At 42.9% G+C, this 24,058-nt stretch overlaps 1 protein-coding gene across 4 annotated transcripts in view; it reads right to left on the reverse strand.

The window, feature by feature from the left end:
- The window catches only part of dock4b (dedicator of cytokinesis 4b), a 138,539-nt gene extending 114,733 nt beyond the window's left edge, over positions 1 to 23,806 (reverse strand). For all 4 annotated transcript variants that reach the window (XM_039601241.1, XM_039601240.1, XM_039601242.1 and 1 more), the window contains exon 1: positions 23,598 to 23,806. In XM_039601241.1, the coding sequence (XP_039457175.1) occupies positions 23,598 to 23,634 (37 nt within the window). In that variant the 5' untranslated portion in view covers positions 23,635 to 23,806. The remainder of the gene's footprint in view (positions 1 to 23,597) is intronic.
- Between the last annotated feature and the right edge of the window lie 252 nt (positions 23,807 to 24,058).

Here is a 24,058-nt window from a genome sequence, read left to right on the forward strand (position 1 = left end):
GAGCTGATTATTAGCACCTCCCTCGTGCTTTACTCTCGCGCTGCTCCGTGTGGCAAATCGAGCGCACCTCTCTGCGTTTCGAACACGCGTCACAACAATTAAGAGGACCCGAGGGAAGCTCGGAAAGCTCGGGAAGCTAAGCAGAAGTTATTTGTAGAGGAGAGGATAACAGCTGCTGAAGAAAGAATGCCGTTGGTTGAAAAGAGAGGTAAAACGACTTCAGTGGTGTGGGAACATTATGGGTTCGCGGAGTCAGACGTGGATCAAATATTGTGCAGTATTTTGAAGTTCACTGAACATAGATGTTTACATTTTTCATTTATTTTTTATATTGCAAACATTTCCACTGTAATCAGTATTTGCACACTATTTTATATTATTTTTTGACAATCTTTAAAGCCATTATTCAATACATTGTTATTGTTAAATAAATATCGTCAAATAATCGAGATCTCAATTTCAGTGAAAATAATCGTGATTATCATTTTTGCCATAATCGAGCAGCCCTATTATAAAGTAAAATAAAACAGAGCTTTAAGAATATGGAAATACGGATATGAAAATAAACAGGCAAATGACACAAGGTATATTAAAGTCTATATACAATTATTGGTGTGTATAAAAGTTGTGACTTATAACAAGGTTATTGTCTTCCACAACTAGAACTTATGAATAAACGTAACTGTAGATAATTAATCATCCAGCACCTTGTTGCTAATTTGACCAAAAAAAAAAAAAAAAATTGTCCTGCATACTAATGTGCATCCATTTTTTTGTGAGGTTAGTGATTATGGCTTTGACTATACTCCACTGCAGTCATGCACACCTGGAGACCTGACAGCTGAGCAATTACTCCTGCCTGGCAAATGGAACGACAAAGCGGAGGTCAAATTGACGTCACAAGCTGCCATTTTTGCCAGTTTCACCATTTCATCTCGATTTTTGTAATCTGGCATATTGTGGCATCTATCTCATGATTTACAGATTAGTCAGAGGGAGCTTGCAACAGTTTAAAAGGACAAGACTTGGAAAAAACAAAAAGCTGTCAGTGTCTTTGCTTCCAGTTTTGACTTCCTCTCCACCTATATCAGAACTGATGTGAAAGTATTGTCTGAGTGGTGACACCTGTTGTTCAGGAGAATACTACAGTGCAGCCTGTGCCATAGGATTCTGGAGGTTTTTAAAAAAAGTTTTTTATACATATCACACATCTTCTACAAGCTTGTGAAGCACGGTTTGAAAATGCCTCCCATTTGTAGACTCAGCATGCATCAAAGTGTTAACGTGCTGGTATCATACCATTTGATACTGCCTTTTCATAGTGGACAGCTGGTGCTTGTCACCTCATTAGAAAATATTTCCCCACCCTGCCCTGATGAAAAGCATGTTGTTCTTAATACGTGTAACATCTCAGCATGTACACATGCATGAGATTGCACAGACAGGACTGGTGATAAACACAACAATATGAACATACACATGTGCAAAGGCGTGTTGTTAGCTTGGTGAGAGGGGATAACCCGGAGTCTTTGAATCTTCAGTGAGCCATGAGCAACCATATGGAGGTTTTCTTCTTAGTTAAACCCGCTGGTTTGTTTCACGACAGTAGCCCGGGAACAACTTTTTATTGCAAGCAGATGCATCTTGTTTTGAACAGCGATTTGTTGTTAAGGAAGCATGCCACCACAACATCGCCACCAGCAAGACAAAATTGTAGGGTGAAAGCCATGACACAGAAGCTCTCAGACAACGAATGAACTTCCAGCTGCCCGACAACGCACACAAACACCTCCTCTGAGCTAAAATTAAAGTTATTGTTATTGCTATTCCTCTCGGTAGAATGGCTCTATCCCTATGTCCCGGCACTAAATAGTGGCAGATTCCCTTCAAATGACCTGATGACCTTTTCAAAGAATCACTGACCCAAAAACCCACTGCACTCTTGTAGTCACAGCTCTAATATTCAAAATGAAGATAAATAAAGCACTTTGTGAACTGCATTCAGAACCACTCCAAGACAGTAAAATTCTTCTTGCCACACCCATTCTAGACACTAAAATAACTCAAATCTAACACATGTACAGTATTGTGCAAAAGTCTTGAGCCACAGTTTTTCTTTATATTTTGATAGGAAAATGGGAAATACATGGAGCAATATTTAAACATGCACACATACAGAGATATACAGTATATAAGGGGAAAACAGAGCAGTCTTCAGAAGTAGTTCTTCAGGCTTCTTGACGGCTGAGTTTAGTTCTGTTCTCTGTCAAGATGATCCTATACTACTTCAATAATGTGTGCCAGATGACTGATAGTGTTCCATTGTGTTTTCCTATGCATTTGTGATTTGTGATCATGTTATCAAATGAAGTTGTTGCTAATCAGGTGTTTTCCAGATGGTGTTGCATGGTGAGTGTCTGTCAAACAGTTTGACAGACAGTATGTTCTGTGCTAGTAGCAAAGTGACTAAAAATACCTTTTGAAATTACCAGAAAATCTTCGTCCTTGGTAGCTACCAGTGTATATATAAGAGAGGCTTTCAATACTGTAATTACTGATAAATGTACTAAAAATGTGGGAAGAATATGAGCAGGTAATGTTCTCAGGTTCACTAGAGCTATAACAACAAGGGCAGCCAGGAACTAAAAACAGATTTCACCGTTTCATTTCTGTGAAAAACCACAGCCTGACCTTTTCACAGACATATACCCTTGTATATGTGTGGCATCTGAAATGCACCTAAAATACGTATCTGTATAGATGGAGCCCGGTGTTAAAGTACACTTACCCATCAAGAAATCACTACAGACAGGAAGGTTTCTCCTTCATCGGATTAACAAAGCTCAGCTCACACACACACAAACACACACAGACACAAATGCAGAGAAATCAAAAATTGAGAAGACTAGAATCAAAGGAAGGAGGACCCTGAAGACAAATGTCAGTGGGGTTAATATTGGCTTTAACTTTTGAAGCCATTTTTTATCTCATTACCGTTCATAAGTTTCCCATTAGTGTTCAGGCTGACCATGCACGTCCTTTGGAAGCAGGATATCAGTCAGTCATGGAGAAATTACCCCATGCTGCTACCACTGAATGCTAAGCCTTCTAGAAGATGCACTAACTGGCATGCAAAGAAAAAGAGACAGACAAACGATGTTAGACGGAGGGAAAGATGAGAATGTTGATGATAGGGCTGCAGCTAATCATAGAGTTGGAGACAATTCAAGCAATTATGGTACTTGTTTCCATGTCTACCCAACCGCCAAGAGTTTTATTTAGTCTAGTTCACTGCAAACATGATTTTAAAAATGCACACACACAAATAAAACAAAAAGAAAAACACAGAACAAAAATTTAAAAGATGCATCTGAAACAGAGACAGACTAGCATTTCAATTCTGTGTAGTCATTACTCTGTACGTTCACTTCACATCCTGGCCCAGCAGTCCTCATTCAGCTCTCCTCACGAGACATAAAACAAAGAGCTCAGTGACAAGTAGAGACAGAGAGACTGTATAAGAGAGGGGGGAGAGGACTGAAGCATCAGCGAGAGATCTGAGTCAGTGGGGAGTGTGTGAAAAGCACGGGAGTGGATGAAAAGACCACAGTGTCGGTCTCATGCGTTAAAGTGACGGGGCCACAGGGTGCAGGTTTTGAAAGACGTGTGCTCAGATTCACTGCGTGCGGTCAAGACATGGGAAGAAGCGCTGACTGCACAGTCACACGGGCAAAATGCGTGCATGCGTGCATACGGCGTGCTGGCTCAAACGCACCCATGCAGTGACAGACGGTCATAGCCTCAGAACACAGCCAGGGCATTTGAAGACACTTCACAGGAAGTGGCAGCGTGGTATAACTCTGAAACACACACACACACACACACACACACACACACACACACACACACACACACACACACACTTGGAGGCTCCACTCAAGGACACACAGATGGCAGGTGCTACACAAATACAAGCCACTGGAGCATGCCTTATTATCAGCTAAGCCAGCCAGCCAGCTATCCAGTCACTGCTTCTCAATAAGAGCTCTGAATATGTCAGCTTCCCTTAATACAGGCAAAAGAGGAGCTAAGCTAACAACTTTAAGGAAATCCTGTGAAGCAGGACGTACAGCCAAATCAAATGGAGACAAGGGAAATGAAGGAAATCCAGGGGATGCGTGAAGGATGGGTAGTTTAATGATAGGGGTGGTAGAAAGCAGGTATAAGCATGAACAATCAGTGTTCAGACTAGTGTGACACTGGACAGACAGCATGTCTCTGCCTTATGCCATTAAAAATATTGAGTTTTAGACTCTTAGTTTGAATCTGAATTTTGAAGACGTGAACTAGGATCACTAAAAATTGGTAATGGGAATTATATTACCCACCAAAACTATGCCTATGCAAATAGTGATTCCAGTGCTATAAAATGTGCTAACATCGGAGTGTTTTTCCAACAAAAATGATGCTGCAGAGAGGTGAAGTAAGATGAAACCCATCCCCGTGATGTGTCATACCAATCCAGGCTCATCCCAGGATTAAAAAAAAATATAGATGAGGAAGTGATGCTAATAATAAACTTCTGATGCCTTCAACATAGTTGATCATATCCTTTATGCATACAACCAGACACAAAATTATTTTTTTCTATTCAGCAGTGCAGCAATGTCAGATGCTTCGAAAAGATGGAAGTCAGGAAACATGATGGAAGGATTTATTCTTTCTGCTTTCGATGTTGCACATTATTTACCAAAAAGTAAGAAAGGCTGAAAACGAAATACCCTATATATGCTTTAGGTCAGTTTGGGAATGCCTCTGTTTCTAAGGTGGTGAGGGTTAGGAAGGTTTGGACTTCTCTGCTTAGACTGCTGGCCCCATGACCCGGACTCAGATGAATGAATGGATGAAATGGATGAAAAATTGTGAAATCAAAAACCTTTCAAAAGGGGAGGGAAAAAAAATCCAATATGAAACTAGAAATCTCTTTAGATCCCTTTATAGAAACCTCTTTGAACTAGCTGCTCCTCCCCCTAGAAATTTTCACGAGTAAAGAGGTTTACTGCTTCTTAAACTTTTCTTTTAACATATTTTACACAATAATTATGTATTTTTATGTAAATATTCATACAATCAAAACAAATCATCTGTGGCATTAGTTCATATATCAGACAAAAAGGATAAATCCAAAAGTTCATGTGACTGTAAGAGAACATGCCATTTAACACAGCAAAGCATGGCGATGTTTTGCCAACTACCTACACAGTAAGGGGAATATGCAACCTACGTTACTAATGCCTATCAAGTGTGCACTGGTCATGCTGGTAAAACGTGGACGAGACGAGGAAGGTTTATTAATGGCTAATGGTGGATTAGAAAGGGAGTGTGATCAGTCATAAGTAGAAAATGTCTCAGACTCAAGGCCACAGTAAATGGTGTGAGATTTGTGTAGTTCTTTTACTTCCTTTGGTTAACATCCTTCTCACTCACAGTAGACAGTAATCACACTGTTTACACCATTATTCAAAATTTAGGAAGTCTGTGGCTGGATTTAGACACTTTTAGAGCCTTTCATAACCCACTCCCCCAAAACAGAAACAACTACAGCTGCTAATTTGTGACCAGAACTCACATCTGTCCCTCTCTTTCCACCTAGGGCTGCCACGATTAGTCGACTAGTCACGATTACGTCGACTATCAAAATCGTCGACGACTAATTTAATAGTCGACACGTCGTTTGAAGCTTTGTAAGATCGCAAAAGACGCAGGAATTAGTAGGATTTAAGAGTGTGATAACGGACTGAAACAGAAGATGGCAGCACTGCATGCACAGGGATGCCAGCTGCCGTTAAACCCCAAGAAGAAACTGTCCCAGAATTCATAGCGTGACCCATCGCGCCCTCCTCAGTTTCCAACAATGGCGGCAGCTAGTTAGTTTTAATTTTACTCTTATTATTCTTTCTGGGTCACAAAATAAACGTTTAACATATTTTCAGGCGGGAATGTAGCTGTGTAAACTTCAAATATCTGCTCAGTTTATCAAAACACCACATATTTTCAAAAGCGCTCCGACGTTTTCGGAGATGTCTGTTACCCACTAGCTCGATAGCTAGCTGGGGTTGAAGGCTCACTAGAGCCGGTGAGAACACCGGACTCCCGGCAAATCGTTTTCAAACCCACCGCCGTCTTTCGCTACTCAGGTTAAACATGATATATAAGTCACTTAGATAACTTAAAAATGTTATTGTTTGGCTTTTTTCAGTATTTTATTTGTTCCTGAGTAAATCGGTTTGGCTGAGATGAAAGTTATCGTTTTTACACAGCTGAATAAACGTCAAGCAGACGAGTGATTATCAGAAGTGTGAGATGCTTGAGAATATACTCCGGTGTCCTGTTATATTTTAGATAGCAAGGAGCAGACGGCTGCGTTTATTAAACTCCTCCGAAACAATCTGCAAATTTCAATTCAATAAACTATCATCTTGTCTTTAATTTTAGTTAGCACATACCTTAAACACTTAAAGCTGTAAGATAATGATAGTTATATAAGAGCAGATGCATGTTGGTGCAATAAGCTGTATGTTTTACATTCAATGGATGCTTGATCTGATTAGTCGACTAATCGCAAAAATAATCGGTGACTAGTCGACTATCAAAATAATCGTTTGTGGCAGCCCTATTTCCACCTGTACCATAGCCTGGGTGCTAACTTGCCCTATGTATTGTGCGAGACCTAATTTCCTCCATCTGATCATTTTAATCATAAATATGGCCCAAAAAAATCGCAACAGCCAGATGCCGGTGACCGAAGCCTTGAATATTCATTACTGGAGGAGCTCCAGAGCACAAACCCTGAAACACCTATTAATGTCAAAATATATCACATCCATGGACTCGCAGCAACACAGCACAAACAATTTAAAATGATTAACAAATATTTAATTCAAAAGGGAACCACGAGGAACAATAGGGATTATGGGGAAGTCATAACTGCTGATCAAATAAAACAATATCTAATCTGCTGTATGGGAAGTATGTTACTGCCAAAAGTTGGGAACTATTTCTCTGACAGAGTAACAGTCTCCAAAAAGCTGTTACAGTTTACAACCCCAAAGGCCTCTACACAAAGAGGCATTCAACAGTTGCGCTTGTAAGTACAGTGCGCTCTACGGGGAACTGCCAATTCCTAGCAGCAGCAAAAGTTTAGAAGCTTTGCCACAAGACCCCGTAAAGCTCAGCGGGGTAGAAAAAGAGCCGAGGCAGCCATTTGAGGTGGCGAGACTACAATGGAGCTGAACTAACAATGACAAGATAGCGACAGCGGTGAGGAGCAACTGAACCAAGAAATATGACGAGTGAGGCATCTGTCATCCAGCCCGCGCTTCAGAGTAAAAATAAAGTGTTTTCATGTGATGTGCATTCTGCTTTTCCGTGAGCCACACGATGCGGGGAATGAATGACTTGACTCTGTCCATTTCTATATTAGCCCCGACTGTCATTTTTTCCAACGAAGAGAGGCTCACGCTGAAAACTGCAAGATGAGGGCTGTATTCTGCAGCTTGCTGGGACGACAGTCCTGACATCTGCAACAACTTAGATCGATAACAGACACACAAACGCGCACAAGCAAATAGACACGCCAGCAAAAAGAAATATGGGGCAGAGCGATAAATAGAAGTTCTCATATGTTTACTATAACACTTTCTTGTGAAGAGAGTTTATAAAACTACAGAAGGGAACCTGTATGTGTGTCAAATGGCCTTTTATAGGAAATGGGTTTCCTTCCCTTTTTTTTCTGCTTTAGTCACCTCACATGGTGCTTTCAGGAAGTGTAGACCTCATGAAAAACAACACAAAAAAATCTAAAAGTAGTAACTGGTTCCTCAAATTTGCCTTCACCTTCATTCAGAGCTGAGAAACGAAAAAACAAAATTGCTATTGAAGATGGAGAGACGCTCTGTTTGGCTCTGCACTGTGATTCAATGCTGAATGTATGGCCTATGTGTATGGTGAGCTTATGTGTGTGTGTCTGTGTGGCCGCACGTGGTCAAACATTCCTACGGGGCTAAGAGGTTCAGCTGTCGTCAGGACTATTTTCCTGTGCGCTGCATGCCATTGGTGGATCAAGGAGGATTATTCCTGGAGGTTGGGAAACTTTGGCCTCGGCTAGATGGAATTGGAAAAAAAAGAAAGAAAGAAAAACACAGAGAAAAGGGACAAAACCGCCACAGTATGGAGTGATTTCTTTAATGAATCAAACTTGCGGTAATGAGACTGAATCAGTGCTGTTGTTTGTCAAAGCAAGCCACATAGGAAATCACACAAGCCGAGAGCTACGGCGACTGAGAGGCACAGGAGGAGGGCTGCGGAGAGTCTCGAGCCACCTTGCGCTGTTCGAAATAATTAACCAATACTCAACTGTCACACAAGAAAATCCCTTGTGCCTGCTTTGAATTTTTTCGCTTTAACTCGAGGAGCTGCTTCACACTTTGCCCTAATCTTGTCCATTACTGCGACTACATCGGCGCGAACAAAAGAGGCCGCTCTCCAATTTCTTTTAAAATGGCTCTCATCCTGTCAGGGACCCCAAAAATGGATGAGAATCCCAATTCCCCTACACATCCTCCAGAATAAATTGGTAGTAGAGGGAAGTCTGACCATGGAAGCCAGCTAATTCAGAAGCAGCGGTAAAGACAGAGACAAACTGAGAGACAGAGAGAGTGAGGGTGTCAAACTGATGGCTGTGCTCAGCCAATTTGCTTGTGCACGCGGTCCACGCAGGCAAAAAATCAATAGAGTAGAGTAAGAAAGTTGGAGGGGGCAATGGGGGAAAAATATGTCCCACTTTTCTGATTTAGGTCAACAGCAGTCGTGTGCGCCCTCCAAAGCTGTCGGTAATTAAATGAAACTAGTTAAAAAGTCGGCAGGAGCCCTGAAATGGAAGGCAGATGAGGGATGAGAGAACGGGGAGGGACGAGGCTACAGTGATTAATCTCATCTTTGTTTTTCTCCTCCCACAGTTGTGGTTGAACACAATTATACAAAGTAGAAAGGTAGCCTCATTTGTGCGCCCATTCGGCGCCTGGCACTCCTCAGGGGGAGAAAGTATAAAGATTCTAATGAGCTACAGAGAGAGTTCCTTAAACACAAAGGGGCAGATAGGGACACACTGGGACCGTGCTCCGCCAGCCTTGGCAGCTCAACTCTGAGGAAGAACTCCATGCGGACAGAAAACTGACAGCCCATCAACCATCGCATTCTCCATCTTATTTTCTGTGCCTCACTCTCCACAGTTTACCCGTATCTGCCTTTCGCCTCACATTCTCCTGGTGCCTGGTAAAGCCTGGCAGATCATACATGGGACATATAAAAAAACCAAAACAGTTTAGAGCAGTAGTTTCCAAAACAGGGTTCATTCCCCATAGCCAAGAGTTATGCAAAGTAACTTACTATAAATTGTAAAACTGAGCTCTACTATCAAAAAGTACATGCACACAGACTTTTTTTTTTTCACAAGCTGCCTACTATCTGATCTACTGGGCATTTACATTCTCACCAGCATATTTGTCTGTGACATCTAGAAAAGTTCAGAGTTGTGGGGTGCATTTGAATATGTGGTTTATAATTTCCAACCCCACCCACTGCTGCATGCTCAAGCATGAAGAGCACCTGGTGGAAGGCCTGGGTGAGACTCAAGTGGCTATATGTAGTGTGATCAATGACAAAAGCTGACTAATAGATCTACAGTATAATCATATTACCACAGCTGAATTCCAATATGGATTACTCGCTTGCTCCTAGGCTTTGTCAAATTCCCCCTTTGCATTTGTCTTGGTTGCTTCGCCAGCAGATTACTGCAGTTTGCATGAAAGACACTGACTTATCTGCAAAAACCTGCCAAGTACTTGCTACTAGCTAGTCATACTGTGAAAAAAGTGTGATGCAAACCAGAGATAGAGACCACTTGCCTTCAAAAATAAAGGTTGTCCCTTTTGAAACATGTTGGTTTCAGCATTAAGGCCCAGCTTTTACTTTCAAGGTGAATGCTTTCCATTTATGTGTCATGCATTTTCATGATTCACAACCACTAAGTGGTTAGTTAGCAAGTATTTTCAGACAAATGAGCATCTTTCATGCAAATTGTCTGCTAATCTTATGAACAACGCAATCACGAGGTTTTTGGTACAGCACCTTCCTTTTGACTGATCTCACATGGTGACAGCCAGCAACCCGTCAGCACCTACTCACCAACTGGATGAGGAAAACACATTTTTCCCCAAGTGACCGGAGGTTTCCAGGGGGTTGCCAACTGGTCTGTGGCCCATGTGACTGAGGCCTGAGGATTTATATGGGATTAAAACATTAACTGTTCTCTACTGTAAGCAAACACGAAATCACAGATACCAGCAAAACAAATTTAATATTTTAAAGCCTAAAGCCTAAATTTAGGAATTACATCTCCAAAGAGAAACTAAATTATTCAACAAACTGATTTATTGTTATATGCCTACATTATTTTTACATCTATGCCTGCTGTTGTGCTTCTACTGTTTTGACCACAGTCACAGCCAGCCACTGCTGCCCAGCTCCTAGTACTAGGAGGTAGGGATGGTAAGGTTGCTGCTACATTAGGACAGCCTGTGCAAAGAGGATTATGGCTGCAGTCCAGATGAGGGTCTGGGGCGGGGGGGGTGACACATCACCACTGATGATGCCTGGAAACATTCCCCTACAAATCAATGGCTTGGCCTCAGCCCATTCAGTCAGCACCATTAGCAGAGTAACCTCTGGACTGAAAACAAGCTGAAGTAGATGCAGCTGCACTGTGTTGCAAAACATCCAATTGGGTGCACTCCTGTACCTGTAAACACTGGAGCTTAACCTGAGCTGAATTTTGAATGGGTTATGATTTATTTATGCGTGTCTCGCAGGTTGCCGTCCACTGATCAAAAGCCTGTTCAAAAGGAAACAGCTGAACATTTGATCACGATCACAAGCCATGACGTCCTTCTTTTTCGTGCTTCAGGAGACAGCATCGGCATCGGCAGCCATACTACAACATATGTTGTGTGCAGCGCAACACGCTCCATTTGTGCGGCGGTATTTTTAGCATTCCTATACTCATTATGTCAGCAGCAAAAGCACAGCAGAATGCCCAGGCCGGTATGAGTGAAGTGAGAAAGGCAGGAAGACAATGCTCAGTCCTGCTTTAAGTCGGGCATCTGTTCAGCTACGCACATGTATTGTGGCTGTGAAGAATGTGCTTTGGTCCGCACTGCTCCGATTAAGTTTATTTTTTGATGGCGTTGGAAAACAAATACACCTCGCTCCTCTGCTGTAGCCGTGCATCAGCGAGCTCCTGAGGTGCTGAGAGGTGTGTAAACAACGAGGATAGGATTCATGTTTCAAAGACGAGAGACATAACTCACTGATGTCAAGATTATCCTTTTTTTTTACTACTCTTTCAAGTTTGACTAATGAAACAACATGAAAGCATCTTTCTTCAAAAAAAGCTCAAAGCTCTCAAAGAGTGGAAGATGATACTGAGTCCTGTGATGACCATTCTGCTCAAATTGGGACCACTGACAGCTCATTCGGGTCTGGATAAATAGGTAGGGATGCATAGCCCAAAAGACACCTCCATTATTGAGCCATTAGCAGCAGAGGGGTAAGGAGTATTGGAGTACGAGAACACCACAACTCACATAACCAGCAAAACAATTTATAGTAATTATGATTTTTACCAATAAATACCTATGTAAATATCACATCTATCTGCACCATTTCCATGGCTTCAAAGCCTGCTTTTAATAAAAACTGCTTGGTAGCAAGAACACCCAGGGACTTCACAAAACCCTCCACCTGGAGGGGAGGTGCTGTAGGATCACAATATGTGCTCGTGTTGTGTACATTGCCGGTGTACATACAAACAATTACTCTTTCTGTCATGTCACCTCCTTTGCTGCCGCACTGAGCCAGCTGCCTGAGGTGTCCATCCGGCGCCGTCATCCTTTCTGAGTCCGACTCACAAAGGCTCCCACAGTGGGGGTTTTCCTTTGCGCCCCCCACCCACCCCCGCATCACACCCACACAATAGGGGATCCATTTCAACCGCTTTTAGCAGGGTCACTTGCTACTTTTAGTTCTCAGCCCTCCCTCCCCTGAGGGTGCGAGTGGTGGAAGGAGGAAAATAAAGACGCCAGGTGGATGCTTGGGAGCGAGGTCAGGCTTGTGGCAAACAGGGGCCCTTCGAGCCAGCCCCGTCGTGGCTGGATGTCTTTTTTTGGTAAAGCTTTGTGGGAGTAAAAGAAGCTGATACCACAGCCTGGAGCGACCATGATGCCTGGTTTCAGTGCTATATTGCAGAGAGGTCTGGCTTGTGACCTTGATCAAGGTAAAACACATTACAAAGGACATTCTACTCTGGGCCTGTTGGCAACCAATCATATACATCTTAATACACTTAATGGGCATAAACACTCGGCCACACCTCTTAATCTCTGAATTAATGTGTTTTCAGTCCCATGGCTGCAATGAATAAAAATGAAACACCTAGTGCCTTTACAAGCATTTATGAAAGAATGGGACATAGTGCAATAAAGTCGCCAAGCCTCTGACATTAACATCAGCACTAAAACTGTGCTCCAGGAGGTTCATGGCATGGGTTTCCATGGCTGGGTAGCTACTGTAGGTGTGAGGTGTAGGTTGCCCAGCACTTCTACTCATACAGCGTATGCAGGGGTTGGCGATTTGGTCACAAGATCATATGAACAATCTTTTGGGGATGAATCACGACTTACAATCTGATTCACAAACACTTCTCTAACCCAAGCCCATATAAGCTGATCTTGTTACTCAGCAGTAACTACTTCCTTATTTTGCGATAACCCAGACAAGTCCCTATTGAAATGAATTACAAGAGCACAAGAGCTGCAAGTTCAATGTCCGTTGGGATGTTGAAAACAAAACCTAAAAACAAAAAAAAAAAATCACCAGTTAAATCTGTTGAAAACAATTGTTTAGAAAGGTGTCTTTTTGAGTGTTTTACCCAACCTAGCATACACATTGTGTCATGACACAAAAAGCTTACATCACGCAGGTGCAAAATGCGATTGTGTAAGTTGAACAAGACAACAGGCCTAAAGTTTCCCAGTGTTACAGTTACGACCATGAGAAAACAGAAGATTGGATTCTGTGTGCTGGGAACATGGATATTCAGGATTCTTTCAGCTCACAGATCTCTGCATGCTGTTTTTACCAGAGGGGCTCTAACTGGACGTGGTGATGCGTTACTTTAGGAAATTACAAAAGAGGAATTTATCAACTTACGAAAAATAAGGCTTTAAGAAGGGAATTCACACGATTGCGTCTTTGGCTGGACTTAATCACACAATAATGATTGAGAGCAAGAGGAAACAAGAGGTGAGCTATTCCTTACAGAGCTTTAGATCTGCTGGTGGGAAGATTTTGGTACCTTTCCTGTCTTTATGCCATGCTAAGTCAATATATTAGAATGGCATCAATCCTATTAACTGACTAAATGATTACCAACACGTCACACTTTGTTCTTTAATATGGCTCAAAATGCATACACTTTTGGAAGAATTAGTCTGTATCCATCTTCTCTGCTTCCAGCAAGCCAATTTCAAAACTACTAATTTAACATAAAAAAGGACATCAAATGCCCCCTTCAGGTCTTTATAGTACTCGCTTAAATAACGGGAGAAGAAAAACTCAGCCGAATGAATCAAGAGAAGGAATCCTCTATGCAACTTCCAGAAAAGGAACACAAGGAAAGCAGATCGATCCTACAATGCACCACAATGCCAATCTTCAGTGCTGCTGGAGGAATACTGAAAAGGCCTCATTCAATCAATGATGAGAGGCAGGAAGAATGAAGACTCTTGGTCTTCTCCCCTCGGACCGAAAAAAAAACTTCAAATGATCCAGTAGTTCTGATGTTTTGGGGGGTTTGTTTGTTTTTTGTTTGTTTGTTTTTTTAGGGGGAGGGGTTTATTAATTCAAGACGAGTGTTTAACCGAAAACGCAGTTTCTCCTTCAGCGTGGTTTGAAGGCTTTCCTCTTAGCTGGATAAACACTCCAAATAGTAACAGTCCCTGAAGAGGACTGAAAAGAAGAGACAGAAAAAAAAAGTGAACTGGGTCGCAGTTGGTGGTTTAGTCAACCTGATGAATTAAACAGACCCTCTGAGGCAATAACACTCTACAACACCCACACAATTAATTTTAGAATTCAGAAAAACTAGTCACTTCTGAAATAATCCTGTTTTTTGGGAGCTTTGTCTCCGAGGGCTGGAGTTTATCTCATTTCAAACTCGCAACCCTCGGAGAGTAAGGAGTTTTCTTCTTTGACATCTTTCTGGCTGAAAAACCATTCCCGAAATACAATATCCACCTTCTGCTTCAACAGAATGAAGTTATTTCAATCAGCTAAGCAGAACTGTGCTGGAAAATGAAAAAAAAAAAAAATCAATTGCAATCAACTCAAACACTTGAGTCTTCAAACTGACAAAAAAAAGTGGGTAAATGAGCGTCGATGGGCTGCAATGAAAAGCCCTTTAGAAAGTTAACCTGACATTAAAAGTGGCTTTTCTGTGTGTGAGCAGAGGGAGAGGAAGTGAGCTGACACAGTAGAGGTGATGAGGACGGGCGGCCAGCCAGCACGTCGCATGCAGCAGGTTGACATGCATAGGCGAGCCGGGCCGTCATCTTGACGGCGCACCCAGAGCAAGAAACAGACTGCTTGCACAGACACACACACACCACCTTCAAAGGGGACAAAGAGCAAACGTAGAATCTGTACGTGCACTGATTCAACCTGAGAAGGGTGTGCGCACACACCGAACACCCGCACAAACAGATACATTGAGCAGGTTAATGAGACATGTAACAGAAAGTGAGGTCGGAGAGGGCTGGCCAGAAATCAGTGACGGCAGCAGTTGATCCTCCCAGTGTGATCTTTACAAAGACAGAGGAGGCAACGGCGATGAGGGGAAAGCAGTTCAATCTCACAGAGGACACAGAGGGCTCTACACCGATCAATGCCACTGCCACAGCTCTTGAGCCCACAGTCAATATGCACTGCTGGTATGACATTACTTGGGAGTATGTGTGCATTTTTATGGCCAACCATGAAACTGAAACATGTAGACTAAATATAAGCCCCCCCCCCAAAAAAAAAACAAAACAAAACAAAACAGGAACAGGTACCAAGGACATAAAGAGAACAGGCTTAATGGGACAGAAACCAAAGCCAGGGAAACATGAATTTACCATCTGTCAACCTGCTACTGTAAATACATTACACTGAGAATGAACTCAGGCAGAGATTCATCCTGAGTATGGTGGGTATGCAACATTCGTTTTAAATAACCTCGCTTTTTTTTTTTTTTTTTGCTACGTCCTCTGAGAAAAGCTCATGTCAGATGTTTATTAACATCTGTGTATTTGTGCTACCAAAATAAAAGGTCTACAGAAGAAGTTTGGATTAGAGTTTCATTACACATGAGTGTGTCTTCCTGTGTGGCTAGAATTGGGCCTCTTTGATTAGCACTTTCATACTGAACTGTGAATTCTGTAACACACTTAGATGGAGCTGCTGAACTATAGTTCCCCAAGATCCATTGCCTACGTATTTTTTTTTAAACTGTTGCCCTTTTGCACAGACAAGACATAAAAAAGCCACCCACTGAACTATTAAGTTACATGTTAAAGCAATCCAAAGATTGACAGGCCTGCTCTGCCTAGCTACAGTTGCTATGTTAGGGCAACCACTGATGAGGGGAGGGATTTAGCGAGCAGTCACCTGATAAGTCAATATGCACAGCAGCAGCCATCAATCGGGGTAATGTCCTTTGATCTCTCTACAAGTGCAACCATAAAGATTTGTACATTTTGCTCTGACAACTTCAAAAAGAGCAGTTTGCAGCCTTTTTAATGCTTTTCTTTTTACACTTCCATGAACGGGGAACATGTTTAAGAGGATTTGATGGAGAGACGAGCATGTAGCACCACAAAAGATGTGTAGCATCCGCCGTAGCTACCGCTCTACTGCAAAGCCTGAGGGACACTCATACTGATTTATCATATTCAGAGTTCCAGTCCACAGAGGCGGCTGCTGCAACCATGCACCAACAAACACAAAGCTCCATACGAAAAATTACACACATAAGCCCACAAATATGTACGTAACACTGAATGTACAAGACACAGACGAGCACACAGTAGCTGGCGATATCTGGGACAGGCGAGAGCGGATTCATATGGAAGAGAGATAAAGGTGAAATAGACATAGGGAAGTGAGAAAAAAGGAAGCCAGACTGCAAAGGAATGAGTGAGCAAGTTAAAAAAAAAAAAAAAAAAAGGAAGCAGAAAATGAGATAAGGGTCATCGCGGCGCAATCTGCTGTCTCTGAAAACAACTCACTCTGCAGGAATGAGCAGGAGACTGCAGGCATGGGCGACAGAGAAATAGATACAAAGAGGGAAAATAGGCATTGAAACGACTTCAATTCAATACAGACAGACACCCAGAAGCACTTCCATTTAATTAAGGCAATACAAGAAAATGGTAAGAAGAGCGAGACAGGGGACAGATAAACCCAGCGAGGTTTGGAAAGTGCGTGTGAACGCCCAGTCAAGGTCGTGTAATGACGTTCAACAGCTTTCAGTCTGAAGACCTTTCACCTCCCCGTCACTGTCTCACTCCACGACACTAATCCTGACGGACGCTCTGGTGATAAACTCCTAACAGTGTCCTTGACAACCTGAGCTGGACGTTTCATCAGGCCTTGTGTTATTCCATCTGTAATAAACTGTAGCTCAATAGTAATACAAAATAGCTCTTTTTTAATTATTTATTTCATTATTTTATCCAAGTGATGACAGCAACTCGCAGGTCCAAAAGCAATTCTACCAGACGCCATACCAAAGTAAAGCAAATAGAGGGGCAGATTTGGTAAGATGAGTACTGGACCAAAACACTCTGTCTGACCCTCCTGTGGCTGTACACCTACAACACCCACCCACCCACCCACTGGATAATTAACAGGGTATAACTAAACACAGCAACCCACACCCATTAGCTCTGATTTTCTAAAGTCCTTTAAGCATACCTTGACACTTTATTAGCGATCAATAACACATTTAAAGATATGAGATTTAACCCGGGCAGACCGCGACTCCATTTTTATTAATTCATTAATAATAAAGCGAGTGGTTTTTAGTAACTTGAGGGGCAGCACAAGCAGCTATCAGTTACCTAAGGTTTTATTTGAAAACGGAAGCCTTGTGGGCATTATAATGCGGCGGGGCGGCAGCACTAACACTAACAAATCAATGTACACTTCCTTTACAGTCAGTACATGCAAGCCTGGATTACAGCCACAGGACACAGATTGCTCATGCTAGTCAAGTCCAGGCGATGCTTTTTCTGCAGCAAATGAGCATTAAAAAAAAAAAAAATAACACAAGTGTCTTTTGAAGCATAAACAGCTCTTCTCACCTGCCAATCACTATGATTGTCACAAGCAGACACCCTTCGTTTATGAAAATGGTATGTCAGTCTTTTTTTTTTTCCCCTCCTGCCCACACAGATGATACAAACACACACACCCTCCCCATGTTGCCTCTCCTGCAGGAGGGCTGCTGATCAGTTAGGCTGCTGAATTTCTAATAGGACATATCCTATTAACCTCACTCACACAGGGATCACGGATTGATATCAAGCAAGGAGAACCGCATCAGGCCTGCTGGAAAGGCACAGAGTACTTTACAGCTAACCGTGATGCTTTCATCTTAATAAAATAATAATAATAATAATAATAATACTAATAATAATAATAATGATAATAGGTTCATCTAAAACAAAGAAAATCTATTAGCAGATGTTGTTTTTACTTGACAGCTGTCTGATTTTTTGCATTTCAAATATCACGCAAATAGTCAAAGACAAGCTCTGTTACCATATATCTAAATGGGGCGAAGAAAACAGTCAACATAAATCAATTGTAAGAGAAAAATGTAGACAATTTTACATTTTTATTACATTATTTGGACTGCAAAAAGAATATTAGTCTGCAGACAAGCTGATGAATTAAGTGCCAGTATAAGTAATAGGCATTATAATGACCATGTGTGCTCTGGTTAAAAAGAAATCTTTGACCACCTCTAAGCAAACGCATCATCTTTTTAAGTATCCCAGACTGTCAGTGGAGTGGAAATCCATGAGAGCCACCCCCCCACCTCTCCCGCCTCCTTCAGCTACCTCTCTCATCACTGTACATGGATATGGACAATTACAGCACACTGGTTTGTCACCCACTCCAGTGGGATTCACAAAAGTATCCCCCCACTGTGTGTGATGAAGAAAAGCCAAAAGGAGGTAAAACCTTGTCACTTCTACAACACAGGACAGAGATCAAAGAAACGTCTCTGTTTCCTGTGTTCGCCGTTGCAGAGTAGAAACAAAAAGACTGCTTTGTGGTTTAATGGGGACTCCATTACAAATACAGCAAGGTTTAATTGAAAAATACACAGGAAGAATCAGTGGTGGCATTTCTCACATCCTGGTCTATGTTTGTGTTACAGTGGCTGTTATCTAGGTAAATAGGTGAGGATTTTTTTTCCTCTCTGTATGCATAAATCTGCATTCAAATATGTGCAATCTGCTGGTATAGGAGCTGATTTTGTTACCGGAAGCTGTCTGGTTTCTGTCTGCAGTGTGAACAGTACTGATCAGTCACATTTTAGCAACTTCTGACCTCAGTATGGTGGAAGTCATGGCCTAGATATCTGTTAACCGTAAATGTCCTCGCTACACTGGAAGCCCTGAAACGCTGGCCGGTTGTCCCCAGAGGCTAAGTCATTAGACAATAGCCGATGGGTTCCTAGATTGGTGATGAATAAAAAGCTCATTGATTCCGTCATGCGTCACATGTCCATGTAGATTTATTTACCCTTTGCATTGTGCACACCAGGGAACAGATTGTGCCTGGATTTTTAACTCTTTTTGTTTTATTTTGTGCATATGTTCAAATCACTAGGGAGCCTCTCATGGTCTCCTTGTGTGCTAAATGATTGTCTTGGACAAGTATGTGTGCAAATTTGTGTGTTCACAGGGGAAGGGGTGCTATCTCTGCAGATGGAGGCGAGGCAACGGGCAAGCAAGCAATTACAAGCTGTTCGGCTTACACCTCCCCCCACCGTTGCCCATACATCGCCCTGGGGCTTGCTTGCATTAAGAAATCATGGGTATAATGGTGGAATGGGCCTCAGGGCCCCCTCCAAAACAACCTGCTAATCCCCCTGTGGTGATGGGAGGGTGTTGAATCTGGGGGTAACAGGGCATCCCGGCCGCTCCGACAATGAATCCAACCCTGACACGCGCCAGCGCCCTCAACCACCCATCGCTTCACACCGCACCTCCTCCAACTACCCCAATCAACTACAGCAACATCCTCCCGAGGGAGGAAACGAGCGATGTCAGCCACGGGAGAGGAAAACCCCCGAGGCCCAGCGTCGCCCCTCCATCTCAGCCGGGCCTCGAGCAGAAACATTCAATCAGATCGCTGCGCCTTTCTCTCTGCATCTCCTGGCTGTTTTTGTGCCACAGCACTCAAACAAAGGATGCACGCTAAATCGAGCTTCTCCAATCAACCTCTGGTAGAGAATTCAACTTGCGCAAACAGATCCGAAGCAGCTCGTTAAAATGGTTTAATTATGTATCCAAATTGTGATGAGCAATGACACGCTTGATTGGTTGTATCAGAGGGCCTTAATGAGGAGAAAGGCCTCACTCTGTCTGAGCATTAACCTGACGTCTGCTCTCGCTAAACATGACACAATGCAGCCTCCAGTGCTCTCTCTTTCTCTCGCTCTGTCTATTCAGCGACTGAGTTAAAGTGTGTTTGTCCTGGGCGGCATTCGTGACAGATTACTCTTCATCTGCTTATGGAGCGCTGGACAGACTTCCTCGGGTATGTCTGTCATCAAATATTCGGTTAGCTTAAATCAACGCCGTAATGTCACGCCACCTCTTATTTCTTTCAACCGCAATCTCATCCTGTTTACCAGGAACCTGTGCCATCTCTGCGCTCAGATCTATGACTTTCATATATAAAGAGATTTTTCCTCTTTGTTCAGTTTAGTGTCTCCCCATCCCAGCCCCAGCAAGTCCATTTAGAAATCATACATTAACATCGTCTCATCAATCTTCCAACCTTCTAGCTTCAGGTTAAAAACCAGTAATCATCCCGCTGGTGGGCTAATGGGCACCTTAACATCAACTCGAGTCCATTCATATTTCATGAACGGCAGTGGCCCCCCATCTTCCCCGGGCCCCGCTCAGCTCGTAAGGCAAATCGACATCAAAAGCGGCAACCTTCCAATTAGACGGCAAGACATTCTGATCTCATCTCAATTTGGCCCGAGATCAAATGTTCCCGCAAAGATCCAAGGAATTCCAAGCCCTTTTAGTTAGCCAGCCTACCCTGTCAAACGGGGAGAAAATGTTCGCTGAAAGCACCTGGAGGAGGAGGTCGCATTTAAAAATGGTTAACGCAGGGACTTTCCTGTTCCAATATTTAGATATCGCAGCAATTCCAACAGCAACGGCGTTCAAGAAAGGTGCTAAGGGAGTGTGGTGGAAAACAAAGACCAGATGTGAATGACGTTAATCCTAGTGAGGTGCGACTTAGAGCAATGCCACTTCAGGCAGTGTTTTGGGAAGACCTGTGTAAAGCACCAGATGTTCCTCCTGGCATGAATAATTTAGAAAGTGATTCCAGGTGGGCATCAATGGCCACTTCACAAGTGAAGCTATTTTGCCGTAAGATAAGCATTAAGTTATCCTTTTGCCCCGCAAAATAAGTGATTGATGTGGAGACCAGCTGATTTCATATATGCTGCAATTTGTAAAAACAATGCAGCAAACACACTAAGCTACAAGAAGTGTATATAGTCTAAAAGCCTTAGAAGTGCCTCATTTCCTCAGCTCCTCAGACAGTTTTTTTCCACTCTTTTCTCTAGATGAGGTCAACGAGGGAGGATCTCCCTAATATGGTCGCGTCACCCACACAGCTCTGTTAGCACAAAAGCCCCACCCACCTGCTGTTAAAACACTTGTTTTTACAGAAGGAAACCAATCAGAATAATGCTGGTTCAACAAGAGGGAGAAGGGAGCTTTTTTCCCAGGCAATGGATTCACTGCAGCAAGGCCCAGAAGAAAGTAAATAAGAATTACTCTGAATCGTCAGTCACAAAAGGCTTCTCCAATAGACTCCAAGAATAACAATACGGAGCTGGAAATAAAGGAAAACAGCCGCCCTTCTTCTTTCACTCCTCTGAGGGTCACTGTATGTTACAGAAAGTGAAATTCTCATAGTGTGGCAACCCTATCTAACACCCCCAACATTCACACCCAGTATGCGCCTGTAAGCAAGGTTCTTTCTTCTATATCTTTCTCTTTTGTTACGCAGCTATTCCTGTCACCATCCCTATAAAAGGTCAGCCTTCCATCCCACCTTTGACTGTGACAGTTGTGAACCAATATAAACACATATTTCCTTCCAACAATGCAAGGAAACACCTCTTTTAAACCCCCTCTTTGTTGCTCAATAGTTTCTCTAAAGTCTGTCAGTGTCTGGAGGGGATATCACTCATTCTGTTGGTTCGAGCGGATCAATAGAGAGACTAAAAACAAATCAACCTGCCCGAATCTCTGACTGAGACCGCTTAACCTGCTGAAGCTGCAATTATCATAACTAAAAGCAATCTGTGTCAACCTTTCTTGTGTGCGTGTGTGTCTGGCTCTTCAAACCTGAATTTCACAACAGGAAATCAGCACAGTTCCTTCCTTGAAAAGGATCAGGCCACACAGAAGAGTGCTTCTGCCAAAACAAGTCTTAAAAAATAAATCTCAGCCAATTAATGGGGTCTTATTGGGAGTTATTGAGGAAAAGGGTGTGTGTATGGGGGGGATCAAAAACCTTAATCCAATTAACAGGGTGCCCTCTAGCAGCGGAGGGACAATGGTGAGTATTTAGCTTTCAAAATAAATGCCCTCCTTTTATCCAGCCAAGTGAACTTTGACAGCATGGAATGGGTTTAAGTAGCTAAATGGAATAAATCTATTATGTGGTATAAAAAAAATAAAATGATGCAGGGTAATGGTTCTGGACACTATACCCTGCATGTGATTAAACACATTACAATATAACTGCAGAGCGAGGAAGGTTGGATATTTAGCACTTACGAGGGAAGGGAAACTAGTATACAGTATAGCAAGGGAAATTCAGCAAAGCACTCAGGTGACCAGATCACAAACATGAGACATGGAGAGGTCAAAGGCCAGTTTCTGGTTCGCTGTGCTTCACTGATGTCAAGTCAAGGTGGCAAAAACGTAGCACCCACGGTGGGATTTCTGGACACCTCAGACAACATTGAGAACCAAGGAAAGAAGGCATGATATGAACACACTGAGTACCTGTGCATAACAGATCACAGTTTTATTACTTTGAATGGGTTGGCTGGCTTTAGTTGCAAAAAAAAAAAAAAAAGATGAAATGATCGTTGGCTCGTTTTTAGACAGACTCAACCAGAGCAGCACACACACACACACACACACACAGAGGACAGTCCAATATCTCTAGGGAATATTATTATGAGACATTTAAGCCGCCTCTCAGCGGCCGCATCTCAATAAGATGCCCCACCACCACCACCCTCACCCTCTGGATTTTTTTTTTTTTTTTTTTTGCGTTTGAATCCAGGCAGAAGACGAAAATTCCTGCCACACCAACAGGGCAAAGTCTGTGTGGGGTTTTCTTTCCTTTGCCACATTTGGCTTCGTTTGCGTTGTTGTCGCTTGTTTGTCTCACTTCACTGTGTTTGATCCAAGAGCCCCCCCTCCGACAGTCTGAACAATGCGCACTGTACGTCAGGCTGCACACATTTCCAGGACTTCTCAAGGTCTGGGACAATCTCCGTTGTAGAAAAAGCAACAACAATAATAATAACAATATTTTTACCCTGCCCCCCCGTTCGGCTTTCTTTCGAAGAATCTCTAGATGCTGGGCAAAGCACACACAGACAGACATATAGCGACTGGCTGTGAAGCAGCTGATTCCCCCCACCACCACCACTGAAACAGACAGAGCCTGAGCGAACACACAGCAGTAGTGAAGTCAAAATAGCTCGCCAGTTCACATCCTCATAATGAAAATGGGAAAATAGGGCAAAGCGCGAGCAAGACTTAAAAATATCAAAAATGTGGCATTTGGCAAATCAGGAGGAGAAGGAGGAGGAGGGAGAGGAGGAGGGGGTGAAGCGGGCAACCTTATGCTTTGCAATGTGGCAGTGAGATGAAATCCAAGCTCCCATCACTGGGTTGTTTGAAAGAGAGCGCTTGCCTCGTGATAAAAACACAGCCACTCAGTCTCTAACTGCGCCGGGAATCAGCATCCAAGTACAGCCACTTCACCACCTCCCGGTTCCCGTGCACACATTAACACATGCCCTTACAGCTGAACGCGAGTGAAAACAGTTTATTTTTTAGAGGAACATAAAGGCAAATTAAACTTACCGACGCCGTATTTCTCGTGTTCTGTAGGTATCCACATGTTTACTGTCGGCAAGTTTAAGTGAGTGGTCGGAATAGCAGCGAAAAGCAAGGTTTGGGCTCCGTGTAACGCATTCTACTGGCGTGCTTTCCTCCGCTCTGTAGTAGGAGTCATTGTTTAGGTTACAGCAAGAGAAAGCGCCTCAGCCGCCGCTGCTGCTGCTGCCGCTGCTGCTCGTAGTGGTACGGAGACGCGTTGCCTTTAGGTTCTGTGGGAAATGTGACACCCGAAGAGGTCAGAGCACTTTGGAGCCCCCTGCCAAATTATTGTTTGTTATGGTCGGAAAATTTGGAGAAAATGAACGCTGTTCGTATTTAAATACCAGCATTTTCCTACTTTTTAGAATGAATAAGCTTTAGCAGGCTGTATTTGTAGCCCAATGCCCTGTTCAACACTGTCAAGGGAATGGGTTCAATCGGGGTTG

This window comes from Oreochromis aureus, linkage group 17, assembly GCF_013358895.1.
Source record: "Oreochromis aureus strain Israel breed Guangdong linkage group 17, ZZ_aureus, whole genome shotgun sequence".
Lineage (NCBI taxonomy): Eukaryota > Metazoa > Chordata > Actinopteri > Cichliformes > Cichlidae > Oreochromis > Oreochromis aureus.